Genomic DNA, 22,961 nt, shown 5'->3' on the forward strand with positions numbered 1-22,961 from the left:
CGCGAGCCGTGTCGCGGCCTTTTTTATCGCGTGTCACGTGACCGTGTAGGCTGCTTGTTACATATGTTAACCGACGGTATATCACGTGACCAAGACTATTAAATCCCAGGTAATTTACTTACATTTCGTAGAAATCGCCTTTGAACGCGATCGCTCGGCCCAGTCGTGGAACACGCGTAACGCGAGCTCAACCAACCAAGGATTAACATCCATCCTTAATAACAATCTTTTCATAACACAATTTACCTTCGTCACACTCGTTTTCCCCTCTTCGTTTCTCTGTTTCCCCTTCGTCAACAGAGTAACATCATCGAACTTCGTCGACCAGCTGAACGCCGGCTGTTTCATAACTCATTACCAGGATTTAATTTATCGTCGCATTCGTTCGCACTTAGCCCGGCAATTAGTCGTTGCGCGTAATTTATCGCTATTTAGTCGCTGCAGAATTTATTGTCTTATTTCCAACAGCGCGGAGAAGTTAGAGTTATTACGCGGAAGCGAACGAGTCGAGAGTATCGTTGTAACGAAAACGGAGGGAGAAACGAGCGGAAACACAGTAAGCTGGAAGGTAACTCCGTCTTTAATGAACGTCAAAAATTTCATCTGTTGTTCTGGTACCTCGACGAATCGGTCGACCTGGCTGCTGATTTAAGCTAGAGACTCGCGGTTGCCTGCGAGAAGTAAATTAATCGGCGAATCGTCTGTTCGCCCCGAGCGAAGCGGATCGTCGAACAAATCGAAATGATGCAAACGAGAAGAAGGGAAAGAGAAAGAGGACGAAGAAACCACGGAGAAGGTAGGAGAGAGAGGTAAAACGAAACAAATCATCGCTAGACGAGAGACATCGTTAGAGAATCGGCGGAGTGTTTTCAGGGTCGGCGGTGCCGGAGGAAAAGAGAGGAACCCGGTGAACAGACGTCGACGACAATCACGGATCATGATAATGAGACAATGGAGAGGCAGGCTCTCGCACAGACACGAACTATCGAGCGCGGTTTCTGCAACGACAGAAAAGAGCCCGACCCTCGACGAAAGCCTGCACCGGCTCCGCTATCTATTATGCGCTTGTGCACTCGTAATTATGCACCTCGCTTCTCGGGAATCGCAAAGAATTCGCGACCGTGCAGCGACAGCCGGCGTGCACGGTTTCTGTCTGCAGCTTTCGTCAGACTTTCTTTCATTCCGTGACCCTTTCTACCATCCATCCTCCGTGCTCTAGCAGCGGATAATAAATGTCCTGAAACATCCGTGCTCGTGACTCTACGAACGACGTCGTTGCGACGTCGCGTTTACACTGACGAAGGCTGGAATTATCTCTTCTGACAAGCTTACGACGCTTCCTCGATGCAATGGCGTTCAATTAGCGAAATATTGCCCAGGGGACGCGAATGTCTGATGGCTCTTATATAGTCGCCATTAAAGATATTCGTGTTACTCTAAGATTCTGGAAAATCCTTGGCTAACTGTTTCATCCGTGTGACGGAGAACTAGAAAATCTTAGGAATAAATCCAGCGGCAAATTCGTCCACTTTTCTTTTACAATCGCCTTCCTCTCCTTCATCCTCTGTCTTATATTTTTCTTTTCTCTCGTTACAATGCAACGAATTGTATATAACGTTAGAAAGAAATAGGCGTGACGAGCGACGTAAGAAATATCGGAATTCTTTTGTATGATTAATAAACTCAGCTCTTTTGGACAGAGTAAGAAAGCTGCAGCGAATCAAGATTAATAAGCAGACGTCGGAGTGATATGGTTCTCAATTGATTCCAGTATATCGATTGAATCGCCTGAAACTTCTTCCATTTCGTTTCCTTTTCTCCGCTCCCATAAGTTATCGAAGACAAGCAAGTTTGCGACATCGTCGCATTAATCGAGAACACATAAATACAGCTCTCGAACTCTCGACTCAGGAACACGAAAGATATTTCAATCGTGGAACTAGGAATATCATGTATATCACGGATAATAATTAATTTATCGCGGATACGACGACGAAATGGACCCCAAAATGTTCACCCCCTTCTAACAGTGTTATCAGTTACGAGAGAAAAAACTTGGCGACTCCTGTGGGTACTCGACCAAGTTTCCGGAAAATCACCAGCTAAGAAAAAATTAATAACCGGAAAGTTTCGACCCCTTTTTCATTTACCCTCACAACGTGTACAGATATCCAGCACGGAACGGTGCGTGACACGCCTCGATTTCGTTAATCAACCAACCCTCGGGGCTCTCTCACACTCCCTGTTCGCTCTTGATCGTTCAATAAAAACGGCAGTGAGAATCATTATCGCTGTTTGTCCTCTATTTGCTTCTTTTCTCTCTCGTCCAGTGTCGAAGTGTTTCGCCAAGAAATTCCACGTTGCTCCACTGTAAGAACTTTGAACAAACTCCATGAAGGGATCTACAAATAATTCGAAGAATGCGATTAATTGTTTCAAGTTTGAGAAAGAGTAATCCCTCGTCCTGGATATCGCTATCCGGCGACGATAGTTGCAAATGATTTATTATTCACGAAGATCAGCTCACCGATAAACCGTATCATCGTAAAAGATAAACTCTGTGTACTTTTTTTGTAGAAACGCAAATATTCCAACATATAAAATATTCAACAAAGAACATACGTTTATTTAAGTAAAATCAATTTGCATTTCTTTCGTGCACCATCGCTTATAAAACAGGTTATGAGTATAATGTGTATAATGATTTTTAAATTGAAAATAATAATAAACGGTTTATGCATGAAAAAGGAAATATACATATTTACATGCACGTGGCTTTAATTGCTCGAAGAAAAACAGTCGACCAATGAAAGAATTGTTCTAACATGAATCTTCCATATCGAGACTTCATACGTCAATTTCGTTTATCGCAAAGAGAAAGATATTTTCAAAGCTCCTCTCGACAATCGTTTCCAGTGAAATAGATCGTACATCGAAGACACGACCGAAAACTCCCCATCGACTGTTCCTTTTGTTCAAAAAAAAAAAAAAAGAGGACCGATCATTTCATATGTCGTTTTAATAACAGAGGGTCTCTTTGTGCCGCGCTGTTTAAGTGGCTAATTAGGTGCTTGAAACCCTCCGGCCGACATACAATGCCGCTCGAGGTAATTTCGCGACCCCATCTACTTTCCATCTTCTCTCTGTCCACCCTTCTTCTACGATCTTCCCCGCTCTACACGGTGCACGCGCGTACACTCTCCCCAATCTCCATTCCGTTCATCCCTATGTACCTCATTTCCTCGACATAGCTGCCCACGGATCTAACTTTACTCTGCCCTCCCCTCTAACATGAATTCTACCATCGTGTCGTCCCGTTTCGTAATTTCACGAAGAACGCGACCTTCCTTCGTGCATCCCCATTACCCTGTAGATTCGTTGAGAGCTCGTCAAATCCCTCTGAAATTCCTTCTTTCTCCACGCTATACTCCGATACGATCCTCGGTCGAGGTTAAGACCGCGAGATTCGCTTTTTGCGTCGTACGCCGTCTGATTGGCGGCGAAACTGGAAATAGAAGGTGCGATTACTAGGTTTAGGAGGGAAACTCATACGCGTGAGAAGCAGAAATCAGGGTTTGCTTTCGTTCATTTTTTCTCTTTTTCTTCGTCGTGAGAGGATGGGATGTCTTTGAGAGGTCGACCAGTCTAGAAATGGTAAAATCCAACGTCACGTTCATGGTGCTCGCGTCTCGAACACTTGGAGGGTTACCCTAGGGAGCGAGACCGCGACGCGGCGGGGAGTATTCGTAGTCGTGGTATAATAGAGTCGATAATGTTCCATTCCGACCGGCTCCTTTTTTTTTTTTCCTTAGCAGCTTGATAGAGTTCTCCGTTCCCTCGAGGCGCGTTCGTTGGCTTCACAGCTTTATAAACCGAAAGCAAATCTAAAGGTATTCGATAGAGGCGTGGAAAGAAAGAAACAAGCCGGTGAAATTTCTTGGAAGTCGCTGGGTGATTAAATCGAGGCAGATTAGCGAGTGACAATGCGGAATTTTATTTTCTCTTCTATCGTTTTCCGATATTACTGTCATCGTCGACTACGAAACTACCGGTGATCGTTGAAAACTTGAAAGAGCATGTCGCTCCGCGAACGACTATAGAACTTGGATGATGGAAATAACGCGACTGTTTCAGAAAATTTGAACGCGATTTCGACCGTAAACGATCAGCCGCGGTGAATTTAATGGCTAGACAGACGCAAATGGATGTTCCCAGTAATCAAACATTCGCGGATTTCCAATCCGTCGGAAGCGCCTCGACGCTTTCCACGATTTCAAGCCGGTGTGTGCTCGAATTTTCATACGTTACATCAGGAAATATCGTCATTATCGTTGCGATTTCAACGCTATAGAGAAAGTCTGTTCGAATAACCGATGCAACGGTGATTAAAGCGAAGAGAAACGTCGATGCCGCGGTAAAACGCGTCATCGCGAGTTCTATGCGACTCGTGATAACGCGAAACGAACGTAACTCGTAGAATATACGAGGAAAAAATTCGAACACGTCGTCGATCGCGTGTTTACACGACAAATTATCGATATTCTAGTTTCGCTGGTCGTCGCGTATAAATGTACAGGCAATTTTTACAGTGTTCTCATTTAACGAAATTAATAAATGGCCGATGTCGAAGCTAAGTTGCCGAGTATTCAAGTTACAACTGGCGGAATTCTGAACAATTTCGGAAACGCTGTGACACTGGTACGAAATTTTAATTGGAGCTCGATTAATTGAGATCTTGTTAATTGAAATCACCAACGCGAACGTGAATTCGTATTACTTGATCGTGAAATCGTAACAATTTTTTATTTTCATCGCGAAACTCCTATAATATAAATGTAAAGGGGAAAACTATTTAAAAAGAGTTAAAGAACCCTATTATTCGCTGATCTTCTCTCTTAAAAACCTTCTCATAGAATATTAACGCATCGCGGTAGAACTTATTGCACGATCTAATACCCGACTAACGTGGCTTCCAAGAGTCCGTTAAGACTACCGGAATAGCTTTTAAATTACACGGCCCACTTCCAGTCGCATCGAACCGCGGGCTGGCTTCGCGCGAACCATATCCCATCGTGCGAAGGTTTTTGTCTGCAATTTTAATTTTAACGCGAACCATTCGCCGGCAGCTTGGTCTTCCGGCGTAGCGGCGCACTTTAATCTTCCAGAAGAACGTCCATTGTATCGTCCCTCCTCTGCCTTTTTCTCTTCCTGTCCTCCTTCGTCGCAGCACCAACCCCTGTGAAACTTTCGCGCACCGGCGACCATCGCCACAACTTTTGCGCGCGCTAAATCGCGAACAGAACGTACGAAGAGAGAACAAGATGGGGAAAAACGGCGGGATATCGCGAGAAAGAAAGGAGGACGGCCACGTTTCGCGGTCACACCCCATCCCCCACCGCACATCCTTCCCTTCTACTCTCTCGAATTAAACACTTTTGCTTTTTACACGGTCCGCGTCTCGCTTCCTTTGTTCTTCAGCGCTGCAATACCGCTGTGCTAACACCTCACTACTCTGCTTGTGGCTCGTTCGAGTTTCTGGAAACTCGGTCGCCCGTTCTTCGGGCAACTGGAACAGAAACCAGCAGAAGGAGCAGCTTTTGAGCGCGTGTGACGCATTCAAAAGACCACGTCGAAGCTTCGTTAATGCCGCGGTCTCATCTTCTTTCCCTGATTACTCGCCGCCTGGCCATTTCGCGCGCGCACCACGACTGCCGACCGCGAATCACCCGCGACCACAGAACATCCGAGAGAAGAACGTTAGCAAAGGAGAGAAACCTGGCATCTTTTTAAGTAATGAAATCCTCCTTGGTAGAAGCAATGCCGCTTTCCTTCCTTCCTTCCTTCCTTCCTTCCTCCTTTCTCTCTCTCCTTCCTCGCGATGCTTATTACGCCGCGCGCGGCCTCGACTCCTTTCATCCGCGGACTTCTTCTTGTTCGCCGACGAAATTCTTCGGGATTCAATGGAACCGGCGAAGGAAATAATACGACCTTCGTTTAAATGGACAGCTTGAATCCTTATCGAGGCAGAAAGGATCCCCTGTTCCCTGAAGCTTTTGTTCGAACGGGCCCGAGTGAGTTTATGTTTAATAGAAGTTGGTAGGTTTAGTCGATTATACCTTAGAACACGGCATAGCGCTGTACTTTCGGTTTAGTTAAGCTCGATTCTTAAAGTGGATACGCAGGGTGGTAACGCTCATACGAAGCAAGTCGAACGGTAACAGGTAACGGCAACGTTGGAATTATGCACGTAAGATTATCCTCAGTTTACCATATGGACATCACATCTGCTATTTTTCAGAAGTTGAAATTTCCCACACTGCATAGTGTAAAGTTACAACTCGCACCACGTCGACAGCTTGATTGGTACCTTAAGATTAAGGACCCGATTTCGACGGATCCGCTCAATAGCAAACGACGTGTCATGATCTTCGACATCAGATGAGAACTCGACGATAGACCACCGGACGATTTCGTAAACAGGGCACACCCTCGATGAGGTACGCACAAGACGCTCACAACAATTCTATTGGGGATTGGACAGAAAACGTTGACGAAAACACAGACCCCAGACTGACACTTAGAATACAAGCACCAGGTGTCTCGAGAATAAGGACTTACGTTCAACACGCTCTCACTTGCGTTTCATACTCTTGCGTTTAAACTACTCTTACGTTTAAACCAGACTTACGTTCGTGCAAAACACTTCAAATAAACATGCAGGTTTTTTCGACCAGTCGCGACGTGATAAAGTGCACGCGTACCGAGCGAAAATTCAAAGTCGATTTTCTCGAAAACAAAGCCTCAAACTAAAAATTTTTATTCTATATTTTCCACTTCTTTTTTCGCGTAGAATCACCCCCTTTCCGCTTGTACCACCAGTTACCAACCACCCTGTATATCATATATTAATAATTGAGATAGGTGAATGATCCAAGGATGTAAAGCCGTTAAAGAGATGTTGACTGTTCTAAAGATGATGAACCAGTGAAGTCCGGTGGCGATGCTGTCGCAAAAGAAAACTCTTACTCGGTGATGATCGCCCCACCACTGGTCGCTTGCGGGTGGAATCCCAGGAAAGATGGGAAAACCAACGTTTCCCCAATTTTTACCTGATGGAGCAATAACCGCAAGGAACCTCTTGACTCGAAGATGTTTTATGTCATTTGACGGCCTTAACGGAAAATCAAAAAGCCTCGTTTTATAACAGTTCCTTAGGATTATCGCGATCCGATTAATTCTATGTGCACAGCTGGTGGCCGCCTCGAACGTAAAGAGTCACCGGACGTAACAATGCAAATCACAAGCATGTTACAACTCTTTAATCTCCCTTCACCTTGAGCGTTAATATCGTTCAAGATTCGCGATCACAACCGAACAATTGCAATTTAACTGATCGCCACCTAGTTGAGAGGTCGCAACAATGCACGAATGCGGATATTTGTGTAAGAACGGAAGGAATAATACGTTTTACGAAATCGAGAAAAATGACCAGCGATCGGTTTCCATTGGACGGTCGCAGCCGTCGGAACCTCCAGCTTTCATCGGTCATATTTCTCTTCGTTTATCGATCCAACCGTGTCTGATTAAGGCCGTCCTTTGCTACTGCCACGCTAATTCGACCGACAGGCGGTTCCAGCTGCAAAAAATTACGGCTCGGTTCGACATCGGTTTCTCTTTGAAACTCTGGTGACGAAAAATTCGGAAAGTTTGCGTCATGTGGCGTCGAAAATGTACGGGTCAGCTGGTGTAGTAACACCAAAGTAAGAAAGTATCGGAAGACAGTCTCATGAATGTTGTCACGAGCGGTTTGGCACCATCTTGTGAATTAGTTTAGCCATTGAAACGACGCAAAAATAATCGGCCAGAGTTCCCGTAGGATATTTTCCTGGCCCATAAAACTATAATTTCGTTCCATCTCTCGTTCTTTTCGCGTTATACTCGTTCCCCTCTCGGTCTCTTTACCTTCAAACTGAAAACAATTCCGGACGATTCAATTTCCTTCCCGTGCAATTGAACCAACAAGAGAGAGAAAAAGAGAGAGAGAGAGAGAGAGAGATAAAAATCATCCTCGGCGACCGAAGGAAATTTAATTTCACGGGGAACGATGTTCAAAGTACCGCGATACTTAAGACTCTGACCTGGCCAGGTATACCGGAGATCGAGAGCAATCGGAAAAACGAAAATAGTTGTTTGCAAACCGTTCGATGGTATCGAGAGACTCGTGGTATATCGTATTTCCTCTGTTCCCTTCGTCGACCTATCGTGGTCATCGGCCGGACCAAACCTCTGGGAATTTCAGATATTAGAGCGTGATTCGTTTTTCTATAGATCGACCGATAGAGAAGGAAACCTTTCACCAAAATTCCACGCTTCGCGGTTGCAACATAGTGCAATCGCTCGAATGGTCAATTTTGATTTCATCCAGAGGCGTTTCATATAGATACATTTCTCGCTAACCGGAACATAGTTCACTTGGATACACGAACAAAGTCCATATTCCGCTAGAAACCGCAAACGACCCAAGAAACTCCGCAGGAGCTCGTTTACGTACTCCATTCGAGGGTCTCTCTGTGGTCGAAAGTCAAAGCCGTGGTGCCTCGTGAAAAAGCGGCGTCCGTTATCGATTTCTCGTGAAGCAAGGGCCGGATCAAATAAGCGAAGAAGTCGTGGATAGAGAGACTGCCGTTGATGGAACGAAGGCCGCCTGTGATGCTGAATGACGGTCGAGGTCTGAATCGTGCGAAAATAGACGCACGAGAAATGGTCGAGGAAGGAAGAGGTGGGGCGCAAAGGTTGCTCGGGACCCGGCGAAATTTAGTTCCCGAAACGAGGGTCTAATCGCTGCTGCGATATCTCTCAGGACTTTACGACGTCGTCCGTGTACACCTCACGCGCGCAAACACGGACAAACGTGTACTCATACTTGGGCAAACAAACACACGCTCGAGCAGACCCGCACAAATGGAGCAACTGGCGTTTCGACGACGACAGAAAGAGAAGAACACGTGGAAACGTACACGTACACGCGGCACGAAGTAACACACGCTCGTTGCCGCGTGCACGTGAACCGAGATCTCGATTCAAAGTGTAGGTACGGGGGTAAAACATCACCGGCAAGATTACAGCGGAGTTTCGCCAGTTTCCGATGTTTTATCGCGATGACCCCCGGTCGCGTTTCCCCAGCAAAGTCCAGAGGTTGGCTGGCCGTTGGCGTGGAAAATCGGACGAAACTTTGGAATAATACGCTAAGGAGGCGATCTTCTTTCTTCCTCTCCGTCTGTGGACTTCTGTGTGCACGAAGAACACGATTATCGGAAATTCGTGATTCTCGACGTGGGACGCGTTCCACTCGTGGAATGTCATAGCCGTCCGAGACCCGGTCGCTTCACGAAAACGGGAGGAAAAGGAAGAGGAGGAAGATGAAAGTTTTCAACGGTTGGGAACAGCGTGAGCGAACAAGTGGTAAGGAACCAGCGGCGAATCGAACGAGCCGAATCGAGCCAGACGATCGTCCAAATGTAAGAAAAGAAGGGAAATGAAACGCATCCACGACGATCGATTGACGTCCGCGACAATTTACTCGTCGTTCGCGACCAGCCTTTTTCGCGATCAGATTTCACTGCCGTCCTTGGCGCCGCGCAAGAACCGAATTCCCGAGCTTTTCTCTACGAGATCTCTCCGGCTGGTACAGAGGATGATTTACGAGCGACACTGATAATTACTTTGGTTGCGTTAATTTTCGAGTCTGATTAAAATGTCGCGTTGAATCGGATAACAGCGGATAAACGGGTCGGAAAAAATCGTCTGTCCACCGCAGATAACTCGCCGTCACCTACGTATTCCCAGAATTTTTAAGTGGATTTCCTCTTTCCAGTCAACGGTGCGACGCGTCAAATTCGGCGGAAATATTTTTTGAAAATTTCCAGGATCGCGCGAATTGTAATTTATCTCTACGCTACTCGACAGTTCGATATAATTTGGAAATAGTGAGAAACATTGTTTGTTACCCCACGAGATAAACAAAGGATCGTGAAAAATCACGAAATCATGGCGAAACGACTGGAATGTTTGTACGTCCAATACAGATCAAATGAAAGACAATTAACGAGAGAATAATCGGACAGTCGATCGTTTGAACGAACGCTCGCCACTATAATCGAATTTCACGGGTTTCAGTATCTTCATTTCTTGCTCGTTGCAAATTTCACAACTCGTGGCACACACGCAGAATATGTTCTGCGACAGAAATTTATTTGAAAATAATATATCGGCTCGTGCTAAGATGATCGATCGCTAATTAGACGAATGAATCATCGTTTGAATCAAAGATCGTCTTAGCGACAGGCCGAGCGATCGATTTAACATAATTTAACGAGTAGGACGGTTAAGTGCAGAGACCAGAAGAAAGTTTCGTCAAGACGCAAAGACCTTTTAGCCGGGACAGAACTTTTAACTACTGGTCGTGCTCTCGTTGTTTTTTCCCCTCTCTTTCGCAGTTAGCTTTATGACGCGAAACTAGACGCAATAAACATTCTATTGCGCTGGCCTCGTTATCTTTGCTCTTTTTTCTTGGCAACTCGTGGCCGTAAATACTTCCACTTTAATAAAAATTTGAGCTGACTCGAAATAAAACTTCGACAAACGTGGCGGTATTAGTTATCGAGTTTGCTCCCTTGCGCTCGTTACCTTTTTTCCTTTTCGCTCTTCCAGGTGCACCGACACTTTTTGCTCGCACGTTATGGCTACTGATATCAACTTATTTGCGCAGTTAGTTCGATCTACCCACTCTCGTAACTCTAGCGGTAATTCTCCCAAAGAATATGTAACCGTTTAATCTGAGAACCGGTTGGCCAACTTCCGCCGAGTTTCTCCTCTAAATAAAACTTTCTATCGCTCTTCTATTTACTCTACGTCGTTCCCCATGGCGTTTTCCTAACGTGTAAAAAGATTCGGCTGTAAGATTTAACATCAGTCAATCAATGTCTCGTCGCATCGTGGTAATTTGGACAATTGCTCGCGACACGACACCGCCACCATGCGACGGATTGTAAAATACGCACGGAGGCGAGACAACGAATTTCCATTTGCCCCTAGGGAGATCCTTCATTCGATATTACGCGACCATAATACGAAACGAGTAATGCGGCTGGAATTAAAGCTCGAACGCTCTCCCCTGTCTTCCATCTCCAGCACGTCAATCGGATTGCAGACAGAAATTAATCCATTCTCTACGCGCTCCTAATCAGTCGTCTGATTGTTCGTTTCGTAGAATCGATCGGCTTCTCGCAATCTCCGGAGGATAGGTTTCGGAGAACGATTGGAATTACTCGGCTCGACTGGGTCGCTTCTACGCATCGCAAGAACGAAAGAGAAAACTCCAGAGAGAACTTGCTTTCGCTCTTTTCCCTTCGATTCGTCATCCACTTCGTTCTCCCCCGTTTTACACGCGGAAGTTACACGCGAAAAAGCGATCGGTTCGACATAACCGAGGCAAAATTTCGAATCGTTCCATCGTCGTGTCAGGGCAGGTCGGACCATTTTCTAGCTGTAGCGCGTTGTTTGCGTTTGACCGAGGCGTATTTATCTAATGTAAATTTAATACAAGCCAGGACGATGGCGAATTCGAAATAATTTCCGAAACTTTCTCGTCCAACAAATCCTGGCAGCAAGAGAGAGAGAGAGAGAGAGAGAGAGAATTTGATCAATTTTCCCTTTCCGCGAATATTGTTTATTCTAGTCGAGCGTGTGCAACCGCATGCGCGCGGCTCAGCTAACGCGAATTTAATGCAACTCCGCTGTGGAATTAATTCGCAAATTACCATACGCGGCCGCGGTGGCCCACCGGCCAATGTTTTCGTCGGCTTTTCCCTGTGAAACGCCGCGAAACACCTGGAAAACCAATCTCCGTTAAGCCATTGTGCACTTTCGAATTCGATAGCCGAAAGATACCATCCCCCGGCGATATCCGTGATGCAATCCCGTGTTTCACGGGAACACGGTTCAATTACTGGATCTCTTATTTCAATTTTATAGCGGAACGGGGGAAAGGGCTACGTGGTACGCGCTACGAAAAAGTTTAAATAGAAAACTGTGGTGGAAACTGGGAAATTAATGATGATTGAGGATATTTCATGATTCAACGGACGTGAGTTATTGCCAGGATATTAAACATATTTCGGTGAAATCAGAGTTTACAACCGTATACGACGATTTAGGAACAAACAATGATTTAAAAGTCCAAGGGGGACACGGCTTGCTTGTCGTAATTGAACCGGGAAAGAGCGTTCTTTGTTATGGACTCTTAGAGGAAATTGAGGCGATTAGCAGCGGGAAATATTGTCCGCGATTAAATCGATCGAAAGCCGACGATGGAAGAAAAACGAGCATCATTAGCGAGCAGGAAGGGAATCGTCTTTCTATGACAACGCCAGACCGTACGTTTCTTTGACGACGCGGCAAAAAATATTGCGCCGCTCGACCGCGATTAATCGTCGGCCATGTTCGACGAGTTCCCAGGCGAATTTTCATCCGAGTATCGCAAATTCCAGGAAAATACCGCGTGCCCGCGTGAAAAATCGCGTCGCCTTTTAACTACTAGCATAAACAAAAGCTTTCACGCTAATGAAAAATATATCATCGTCAGTAAGTATATCTTTCTTCCTAAAACTTTCCACCTGCTCTTCGCCATTAGAACTTCCCTTATTCCTATGAGATCCTTAATTATGGTATTTAAAGAGACAAATTTGAAAAACATCACTTTCTCTAATTCCCTGCCTTTATTGGTGAATCTTTCGAATCCTCTTGAAACAGCGATGACACTCTCACGAGCAACAAAGCACGCAATAATCGCGCGATTAACCGGACCGCGTTTTCGATCCAGTTTCGCTAAATGGCCGTGACGAGCCAGAAATACGCGACGAATCCGCGGGATTAAAACTCGAAGCAAGAACAGAGCGTCTGCGATTGAATCCACGCTGGAGACAGAGAAAAACAGACAGTTGGCGAGAGAGAAAAAAATATTATTTCGTCCGCCGCTCGACCGGCTGCATGCACGCGTCGTTACCTGCATACGTGTCGAGAATATATCTTAATCCGTTGAAGCCCCGGTCTGAATATTTATGCGAGTTGCCGTTCGCGTTGTAAATCGCCGCGAACCCGGCGCCTTTATAGGCTTTATATTTTCGCCAAACGCGTTACCGTTAATTGAAATCGTTCGAGCTCCGCCAATACGTGTTTACTTTAATCTTTCAGCTTAAGTTTTCTCCTCCAATCGTTAGAAAAATATGCCGCGTTTCTCGGCCGCGTGATTTACGATAAATATTATATAAAACGAATTGAATTTCAAATTAACCTTTTGAAAGCAAGACACCTGGGATTTTGTCGGTTTTATCGAGATAGCCGGGATATCGTATAAATCAAAGATAAGGCCAGGCAGCAGGTTTGAAATGCGCGATACGCGAGCCCGCAATTTAATCCAATTATTCTCAGCGATTAGTTCTCTTGCGTATCGCTAACGTGGCAGCCTCTCTCTCTCACTGCCATCCTTTCACCGTTCTCGAACACAGTCAGTCATCTAATTGGCCCGCTCGACTTACCGTTCTAATTGTTTGTTCCCCCTTGACTCTGCGACTCGGTATGCACGAGGCGGCGACGACAATGACGACAATGACGACGTGACGCCGCATTCGCCCCGCAGCTGTTCGCACCCTCCGCATTTCGACGACAATTGCCAGGATCCTGGCGCTGCAGCGGCGCTCTCTCACGAAACCTTTGAACGTAATTATCGGCGAATTAAACGAGCCACCGGGTCCGCGGTCCAAGTTCTGCTGGCGAGCGTCGCCCGTCGATAAGGCCAATAATTCACACGGAATATTCTCGCGAAACCCACCAATGCGACCACGCTCGAGTTTATCGCGATAATCGTCGTCCTCCTGCCGAGGAAATCCCCAATTTCTCTCGGTACGTTCTTTGAAATTTGAAGCTCGTGGGATGGAGATATCGGTTTGTCTGGAATTGTTGCTGAAATCGATTGAAAGTCTTGTTAATCTTGGACAAAATTTCAAGTAGCGCGGGCCAAATATCTTCAGCGGAGACCACAGCTTGATTTACTGAGATTCCTGTGAAACGCGCTTGATTAATTATTCCGGGATGAAGAGCCGACGATTCGACGCGAATCAGAAAATTTCGAGGAAAATGTTCTGTTAATTTGGCCGGCTGACGTGCTGTCGCTAAATCGGGTTTCGAGCTTGATTAACCATTCATCCAGCAGACGGGATGGTGCCGTAGCACTCTCCTTTCGTCCCGATATCGCGAAGTTACGTAGTAAAAAAAAAAAAAAGAAGGAAAAATATAACAAACCAGAAAGTCTGTGCAGGGCGAAGGGTGGTAAACTGCAACTGCGAGCGTCAGGCACCGTTATGAATTCCTTGTTAGAACGGACCCGGGAACCGTCAGATTTTTATGTAAGCACAGTTATGTCCCTAATTTTTCTCGAAGAAACAGCCCACTCGAGGAACAGTGGAATGTCGAACGGCGCACCGCTCTCCAGAAACTCGCCCCTTTCCCGTTCCTCCTCCTCTGAGCGTAGCTCGAGGCCGTATTTTCAACGAAATCATGCCGCTGAATACATGATCCCCCGTTGCCAGGCGGATTCTTGCGTACAAATAAAAGCACGTAGCTCTCTCGAGGGCCAACTTCAACGCGAGAAATGGCCATCGATTTTTTACCTTATAAAAACTGTTTGACGCAACTTGCGCGAGGCTACGAAATAAGGAAAGAAGAAAGAAAGGAAAGGGAAAGCAATCTATCGTTGACTCGGAACAAAGAAACACGATTAATTTCCAGGGGCCTATTCTCCGCGTTTTTCTATCCCTCGATTTTCCCTTAGAAAATATAGACACAGACTGAATTCGAAGAGGATTTGCGAAGAGGGCTGCGCGAAACGCAGTCCCTCGGTGGTTTCCAGAGTCGCTTCGAAGAGGTGATTTTGCGGCAACAATGGCGTTCAACGTCGATGACATGGCCATGTAAAAGCATGCATCTTGCGAACTTCGAGCGCAGGTATCCCGCTGGCTGAAAACGCCGTGCCGCCGGGTAATACTCTCAAAAAGTAGTCCAAGTGAATAATGATTCCGCACAATGGAATTTCGAAACCTCTCTCTCTCTCTCTCTCTTTCTTTCTCTCTCCTTCTCCTTCTTTTGCTGCTTAAGGGGGGGATGTTAATTCGTACAAAATAAGACATGTTTTTATGAATTATTTGTGACGACACAGCTAAAATCTCTTTATTAAAACCAATAGTACATTAAAGTATGACATTCGAAGAATATTGTATAAAATTTTCACGAAGAAATATTAAAAAATACGGCAATGGCAGCAATTATTCGGACGTGTCTCGGAAAAAAGGTAAAACTGTTCATAACTTGGTGCTGGATCATTTGAAATCAAAAAATCAAAGTTCATTCGTTAGGTAACAGTTTTCCCCAGGTAACGCTGGGAGAGTTTTTCGAAATTTCAATTTTTCACTTTTTTCAAACACTTTGAAGGGAAAATTAGCCGATTTTGTGAAAATTTGTTGAAAAATTTGCGGTTAATTTTCGTTTCAAAGTGTTCCAAAAAAGTGAAAAATTGAAATTTCGAAAAACTCTCCCAGCGTTACCTGGGGAAAACTGTTACCTAACGAATGAACTTTGATTTTTTGATTTCAGATGATCCAGCACCAAATTATGAACAATTCTACCTTTTTTCCGAGACACGTCCGAATAATTGCTGCCATTGTCGTATTTTTAATATTTCTTCGTGAAAATTTTATATAATATTCTTCGAATGTCATACTTTAATGTACTATTGGTTTTAATAAAGAGATTTTAACTGTATCGTCACAAATAATTCATAAAAGCATGCCTTATTTTGTGCGAATTAACCTTACCCCCCCCCCCTTAAACGTTTCACAAGATGTGCTCGCAATTCTTCGGTCCCTATGTATTTACCTTTCTCGAACTTATTATCGACGCGCGTACTCGTCGAGTTCTCGCAGTTTCGGTCCAGAGCTTCTTCTCAATTTTTCAATCGGGTAGCTACGCCTGGTTTGCAGACGATGCTTTCGCGACGAATTATTCAGCGTGTCGCGGTATCTTTACCGTTTCACTGAAGGAATCGAAAGTCACGCACCGAGCCTGAATATCATTCTGCCTGTACGTTGTCACTCGCTCGTTTGTTCCACGAAGCCTGGCGATAAGATACATAAGCGATTTGCCAACAACGACGAAGAAGATACGCGCGAGAACGGAAACAAGTTCGATGAAACGGGACGACTCGCCGACTGCGTGCAGAGACTAAATGGGAGAACGCGATGCTCGTGGAAACTGGTTCAAGTGAATAATGAGGCGAAACAATGCGAGCGTTCCACTTTGAAAAGAGCCGATTCTTTGACGACGCGGCCACTTTCGCGTCCTGGCCTGCAATTGCTTTCACCTTTCGAGCGGAACCGCGGAAAACTCTGCTTCCAATGCGCGTTTCCAAGCTGGCAACGAGAGATCTTTCTAAGACAAAGTCTCGCGTTCCCTTTTAAGGAACGTTCCGTGGCATTCAGTCCCGGTAGAACCGTAACCTCTCTCTCTCTCTCTCTCTCTCTCTCTCTCTCTTCATCCATCGAAAGCTTGCACGGGGATAGAGGAACGCTAAGTGCGGGTAAAATTTCCCCCTGTCGATGAAAGTCAACCGTTCGATTCGAATCGATTCGGCCGGATTCAATTTGGCCGTAGCCAAGCCCGATCGTACGGCGACGAATAAAAGAGCCGACTACGTAGACGATGGTGAACGATAAATCATCGCGAGGACGTGAACGCGAGGAGTTGATCGAATTCTTATGAATCGCGCGATTCTTGCCGGAGCTGATACAGATTACTCCGAGCTCCGATCGGATACCGAGTACTTCCACGAGAAACGGGACGCGAGATCCATCGAATCACGGGGCAATCGGGTCCGACGAGTTAGTTGGATATTCGACCTCGTTCCTTTCCCGACGCTCCCTGCCATTTGTCTTCTGCACCCGCGAGGAGACTTCTCTCTGTCTCTCCCACCCTTTTCTTTTCTCTTTCTATCTTTCTTTCTTTCCTTCTTACGGTCCATCTAGCAGGTTTGCTTTCCTCTGCTTATTCCAAGCTGCACATCCGGCACGAACAAAATCATAAAAGTTTTAGCCTACAACTTGGAGACGCGAGGGCAAGCCCGTGCGCTCGGAAAGAAGCTTTTCGGTGTTAGTCGTTCCGTAACGCTCACAGTCGTTTGTGTTCCCATCTTGTTCTCGTCTATACGGTCTACTCACGTGCTCACCCCTCGATCACCTTACCCCTAAAACGCCTTTGTACGTGTCTGACGTGAGTGTAGAGACACGCGTTACACATTCAAGAATCGAATAGGTGTATATATACGTTGTCCGTGAGAAGTCCGTGGCTCGAGTTCCGTCGGCCATTAGCAGCAGCCGTCGGTCCTGAAAATCAGAAAACTTCCCGAAACTGATTCCATCCGTACCTGCTCGCTCCCCTTCCCTCTCTCTTTCTTTCTCTCTCTCTCTCTCTCTCTCTCTTTCTCTCTTTCTCTCTCGAGCCAATTACTTTCTTCCTCGCGGATTTATCGCACGCCGGCCGATATTAATCGCACCTTCGACGCCGTTCGTTAAGCACCCCTGGCGGAGTTTTTGTTTTTAGCGCAGACGGAAATGGGTTTTTGAGGCGAAAGTGTTAATTCGTTCGTTGAAACATCCACACGATGAAGCGAATGTTCGGTAGAGAACGTGAAGCATTATGACTGCTATAGCGTGATAGTATTTTTTTTTCTTTCATTTTTTTATGGAAAGTCGACGCGAGGTATTATGAGTGGCCTTCAAGAGTAATTTCAGGATATTCCATCGTGTTCTGTAATTCTGTGCACGAGATAGAGGAAATTGCTGGTAGAGAATCGCTTCGTTGGCTCAATAATTACGAATTAATCGTGCGCTAATTCGTTTAGAGCACCGTTTCGTTGCTCGCTGTTAAATCATCGTTGATTCGCGTATCAGGGGAGCGCAATATCAACGAAACGAAGCATGTCGGTTAGGATCGGTAGAAGAAAAAAGCGAATGGAGAAAAATTGGAAAGAAAAAGAAAGTAAGATAGGAACCGTGGAAAGTCTGACGATCGACCTGTTTTACAGAGCGTTTACAATCTGCTGGGGGAAACTCTATCGAGGCTGCAACAGTACGCGGAAGCGGAAAGGTGGTTCCAGGCGAGTTTGGCCAGCCAGCCTGACCACGTGCCGGCCCACATCACTTACGGGAAACTTTTGGCCCGAAACGTAAGTAGTTACCAGTTTTAGATCGGTTCTCTTTCATCAGAGCGCGGATCCAGTTTCCAAGTTTACCGCGGCCCGACCAATATCGTTCAACGGAATTTCGTGTACAGCCACCGAGATACGGCTGCTACACCAGGCGTCAGTGCCCGTACTCGAGATACCGGAACCCCCGTGGAAAAACAGAATGCCTTAGGGAGAATCGGCCAACTTTTCGATCGCCATCGCGTCAAAGAACTCGATCCCATCTTCCCAACACCGTTTCACGCTGTTTGCAAAGTAACGCTCTTCTACGGTGCTGCTCGCAGGTCTCCAACACTTGCAAAAGCTACTTTTTCCTTTGAATCGTGATAAGAAGAGAAAAGTAAAGGAATAAAGAGAGAGAGAGAGAGAGAGAGAGAGAGAGAAAGTTAGAGTTTGCAGTTAGGCGAGGTTTATGATAGTGTCAGGATTGCACGGATAGTTTTCAAAGCTAATAGCCTTGTAGTTACTTGTCGAATTGACAGAATTACGTAATTGACACACAGCGCTAAATCCGTTCAAATTTGAATGGTTCTTCGAACAAGTAAATTTACATGGCCACGTCCGTATAACTTGTAGTATCGAAGATCTACCCTAACATAGAGAAAGAAAGAAAGAAAGAAGATAAATCATGACGGAGGCTCTTGGCTCGAATATGAAACGATATAAAATAGCATTAGCCGATAACCGGGATTGCAGGCTCTCGCTCAACGAGTCTGGCCACGTAGCGACCCACATCACTTAGCAAACCTTCGACTCGGCACGTAAGTAGTTAGTACTATTTTGGTGCGGCGTAGCGCGGCGCGGCTTGGCGCGCTGGATCGAACACGATAGGCCGACCGAGAATCGGCTGACCCACATCACTTAAAGAGAAACCCGCCGACGGGAAACAGCGTGCCGTTAAGCTGATTCTGCTCGATCCACCGACCGTTCCGTGTTCCGGCCTGGTCAATCGTTGACCGGAAACCGGTATTTCTCCTGAAAACATATCTAACACGACCGACGATTACGCTCACTGAGCCGAGAGAGATTCGGAACGCGCGATGTTTCCTCCTTCCCTGTACGTGTCTCGTTCTCCAAACGAACCATACACAGGGCATTTCCTTTCGCAAACGCGTCGTTGCTTTTGCGATCAATTATCGTTTGTATCGTAAACGCGTGACGGGACTATCGGTCCTTCGTCTTTCCACGTCGCTCCATAATCACTCGATACGATTACGTTATACTAATCGATATAGCTTTGCAATGGTTAGAACGTATTATCAGGGACGCGTAATATAGTTGATCGCTTACCATGATAATATTACCGAATTGCCAATTTTCCATTAGTCCTTTCGTATACTCGAGCTGTCGCTCGCGAAATAACTTCAAATTGATCGGTCGTAAATGAAATAGCTTCACGGCTGATAAAATTTCATTTAATTTGCTGATTTAGTTGCATCTCTGTCGCAATAAAATTATATCACGCCGCGCACGTAAATAACTGCGTCAACAATATGAAACAGAGTCACTTGAACCGAAATTTTTCAATATTTTATTGCCCGGTATCGATCGCAAATTGGACGTGCAAACGATGCCAATCGGAGATAATAGACAGAAAATGGAAATTAGAAACTAGAATTTTTATTCGATCGCTCTCGTTCTCCCTCTGTTTCGTGAAATAAATCACCACTTTCCCTGTTATTTGCTCTCTTGTTCTTGGAATGTTAAATGTTCATTTGCGAAAGTCTCAGTCGGTAAATTACGATGTGTGTCACGTGGAAACCAGAAGGGTCAATGGAAAGTCAATACCGGTAAACGATGCCGAGCGTAATTGAACGTTTGACCGATAAATGTCGGCGTCCTGTCGCGTAGCCGATGAATTTTCGTCCGTGCAGGCTGTGTTGGCTAGGCGAACCGTATCGAAATTCCATTTCCATCTTTTACACTGTTCCCCTCTGTGTGCGAAGCGAAACAGAATCCTCTGTTTCTCGTTCTCGTGCCCCTAATCGCGTCAGGATAAATTTCGTTACAACGTGACTCGACGATCCGTGAAGGGTAGACCGCGTCGACAATGGCGGCCCGATCGATCGTTCGATTACTGATTTGCCTTGTTTCTTCCGCAGTCGAGCCGTGTGCTGGAGGCTGAGAGATGGTTCCTGAGAGCCCGTAGATTGGCGCCGGACGACTCGAGCGTGCACCATCATTACGGTACGTATAATTGCCAGTGTCTTTAATTAAAAAAGAATCGTTGAATAATCGAACATCATCAGACAGATTTCTCATCCTTCATCCATCCGCTAGTCTGAAACGTCTGTAGTCTATAGCCATTCGTGAAATAACAAGAGGTACTCGTTAATTATTAAAGCAACGAAACACGAGACCTAAGCGCATCCTCGTCGTTGTCAAGCAAATTGGAGTGGTCTGCGACAGATTCATCCTCTGGCCCGTTGTTCCGCTCGGTATAATTGATTCCTCGACTATACGGTACAACGAGCGAAGACGTTGGTAATCCTCTTCTATGTTGAAACGAGAGAACGAAAAGAAAACAAACCGCGGAGATAGAATAATGTAACGGACGTAACGATAAAGGAGGTTCACGGAGATCTTTTCAAGGAACCGTTTTATAGGGAAGATAAGAAGATCGTAAGATTCCGCCTGGTCGTTCTAAATACCGGTGTAATATTTTCCTGGGGGATGAAAGTAGAAACTGTGGTGGGAAAGTGGGTGGTGGCAACGATGGAGGGCGCTAATCGAAAAAAGAGACGGCCACAAGGGAATAGCGAATATCAGAAGGAAGGCAGCAGCCGGAAGGAGATCGACGGGTATTGAAATTCCAGAAAAGCGTCGCAATTCCTAGTGCTCGTCGCATCGTTCTATTCTCTGTTCACGCTTGCCCTCTGCTCCAACCGCATTCAGACTCTCGTTCTTGGATCTTGGTTTGGCAACATTCTCTTCTCGCTAGTATTTCACCCATCCTTTCAAAAATCTATCCTTTCCATTTGCAAAAGCCGTGAAAGGAGATGGTCACTGGCATCGGTCAGCCGATTCTTTGCGGTCAGGATTAATCTACTCGCCAAAAAGAGTCTCGCGTTGGAGTCGGATTTTTCGAGCGCAAAAACCATCGCGGTTTATCTCTCTTAGCAGCACGCGTCATTAGGCAGTGGTCCACGGAACGTCGCATTATATTATACTTGATATATCACGAGTTGCGTTTATAACGTTCGTCCTCCGCCAAGTCTCGCCGGAATTTTGAGGACAATTCTCCGCTGGCAACCTTGACCTTATGTATACCTTATGCTACTCTCGTGCAACATTCTGTAACGTGTTAAGATATTCACATATATATATATGCCTGTGTGTGTGTACGTATGTGTTTGTGTGTATGGAAGATGAATTTTCGTCTTTTGGCGACCGTGTGTTTTAATTAGAAAATAATATATGACGAAAGGATAACAAAGTATATAATTCACACACGTTTATCCCTTGTCACTTGGGAAGAAGCTCATTATTCAGAAGAAGCTACCACTCATTCTTCGCGGTATTAATAACATTATATCGCGGCCCTCCTTTTGAGGCAGGTTTAATCTAGTCGCATAGACCTCGTTGCTAGAAGGAGATGGAAAGTACCGCTAAGAGCAAATTGTTTCGGACTAATCTTAAGTCGACTTAATGGTTTCAAGGTTGATCAACCTATCCGAGCTGCACCTCATTCTACAGAAGCTCTCCCTCGACTGTCATAGTGTGTCTATCATTAAGTGACCTTCATAAGTCCATGCTATCTCAATGTACTCACGCATAATCACGCATATCATACACTTGCGCGCCATTCCTCGTATTATGACTAAAAACAAAATTGTTAATCCGACTGGGCAAGCTTACAAGCTAGAAACTGTTCCTCTAGAGAGCAAGATTTCGAACGTAACATTGTACGTATAACTTTGAGACGGTCTGTGGCTTTGCAGGACTGTTCCTGACGTCGCAGGGTCGGCTGTCGGAGGCGGCAGAGGAGCAACTCCGCGCCGCCGAACTTTCCAGATCCGATTACGAGCTGTCGATGGCGGCGGCGTCCGCGCTGCGCCAAGCGGACCGGCTGGAGGACGCGGAGGTGTGGTACAGGCACGCGGCTACCTTGAGGCCGCACGAGGCGCGAAGTCACACAAACCTCGGCGCGATTCTTCACCTGAACGGGAAATACAAGCAAGCGGCGGCTGCTTACAGCGAGGCGTTGAGGCTGCAGCCGGGCGATGCGACGACCATCATGAACCTGCACAAATTGGCGGCCACTCTCGCGTGACCTCGTCACGAGACCGCGGCGAACACCCAACAGAGAAACAAATGTGTGTACGATACGACCCCAGGAAAGATCCTCTACCGACTCGCCGTATTTCCTGACCCCACGTCACCCCGATCTTCCTCCCGATATTCGTTTATATCCGTCGACCGGCACGCCAACGTCGCGGGGCGGAAGCCCCCGGGGACCTTGACGCGCTATCGACTCGTATCGCCTGCTATGGTATGTAAAGAATAAAGCTTCCTTTATTTTTCTCTAACGAGCTATATTTCTTTATTATCCATTGTTACCGTTCCCCTTATTCCGATTGTTAACCGTTTCGGTATAGAACGACGTGATGCA

At 45.9% G+C, this 22,961-nt stretch overlaps 1 protein-coding gene across 2 annotated transcripts in view; it reads left to right on the plus strand.

Moving 5' to 3' along the window:
* The window catches only part of LOC117204054 (protein O-mannosyl-transferase TMTC2-like), a 166,738-nt gene extending 143,860 nt beyond the window's left edge, over positions 1-22,878 (plus strand). The window contains exons 8-10 of one of the 2 annotated variants that reach the window (XM_033441054.1): positions 18,191-18,331; positions 20,452-20,536; positions 22,291-22,878. In XM_033441054.1, the coding sequence (XP_033296945.1) occupies positions 18,191-18,331; positions 20,452-20,536; positions 22,291-22,622 (558 nt within the window). In that variant the 3' untranslated portion in view covers positions 22,623-22,878. The remainder of the gene's footprint in view (positions 1-18,190; positions 18,332-20,451; positions 20,537-22,290) is intronic. The other variant, XM_033441056.1, reaches the window with a different exon arrangement.
* The last annotated feature ends 83 nt before the right edge of the window (positions 22,879-22,961 follow it).

This window comes from Bombus bifarius, unplaced genomic scaffold (genome assembly GCF_011952205.1).
Source record: "Bombus bifarius isolate JDL3187 unplaced genomic scaffold, Bbif_JDL3187 scf7180000007977, whole genome shotgun sequence".
Lineage (NCBI taxonomy): Eukaryota > Metazoa > Arthropoda > Insecta > Hymenoptera > Apidae > Bombus > Bombus bifarius.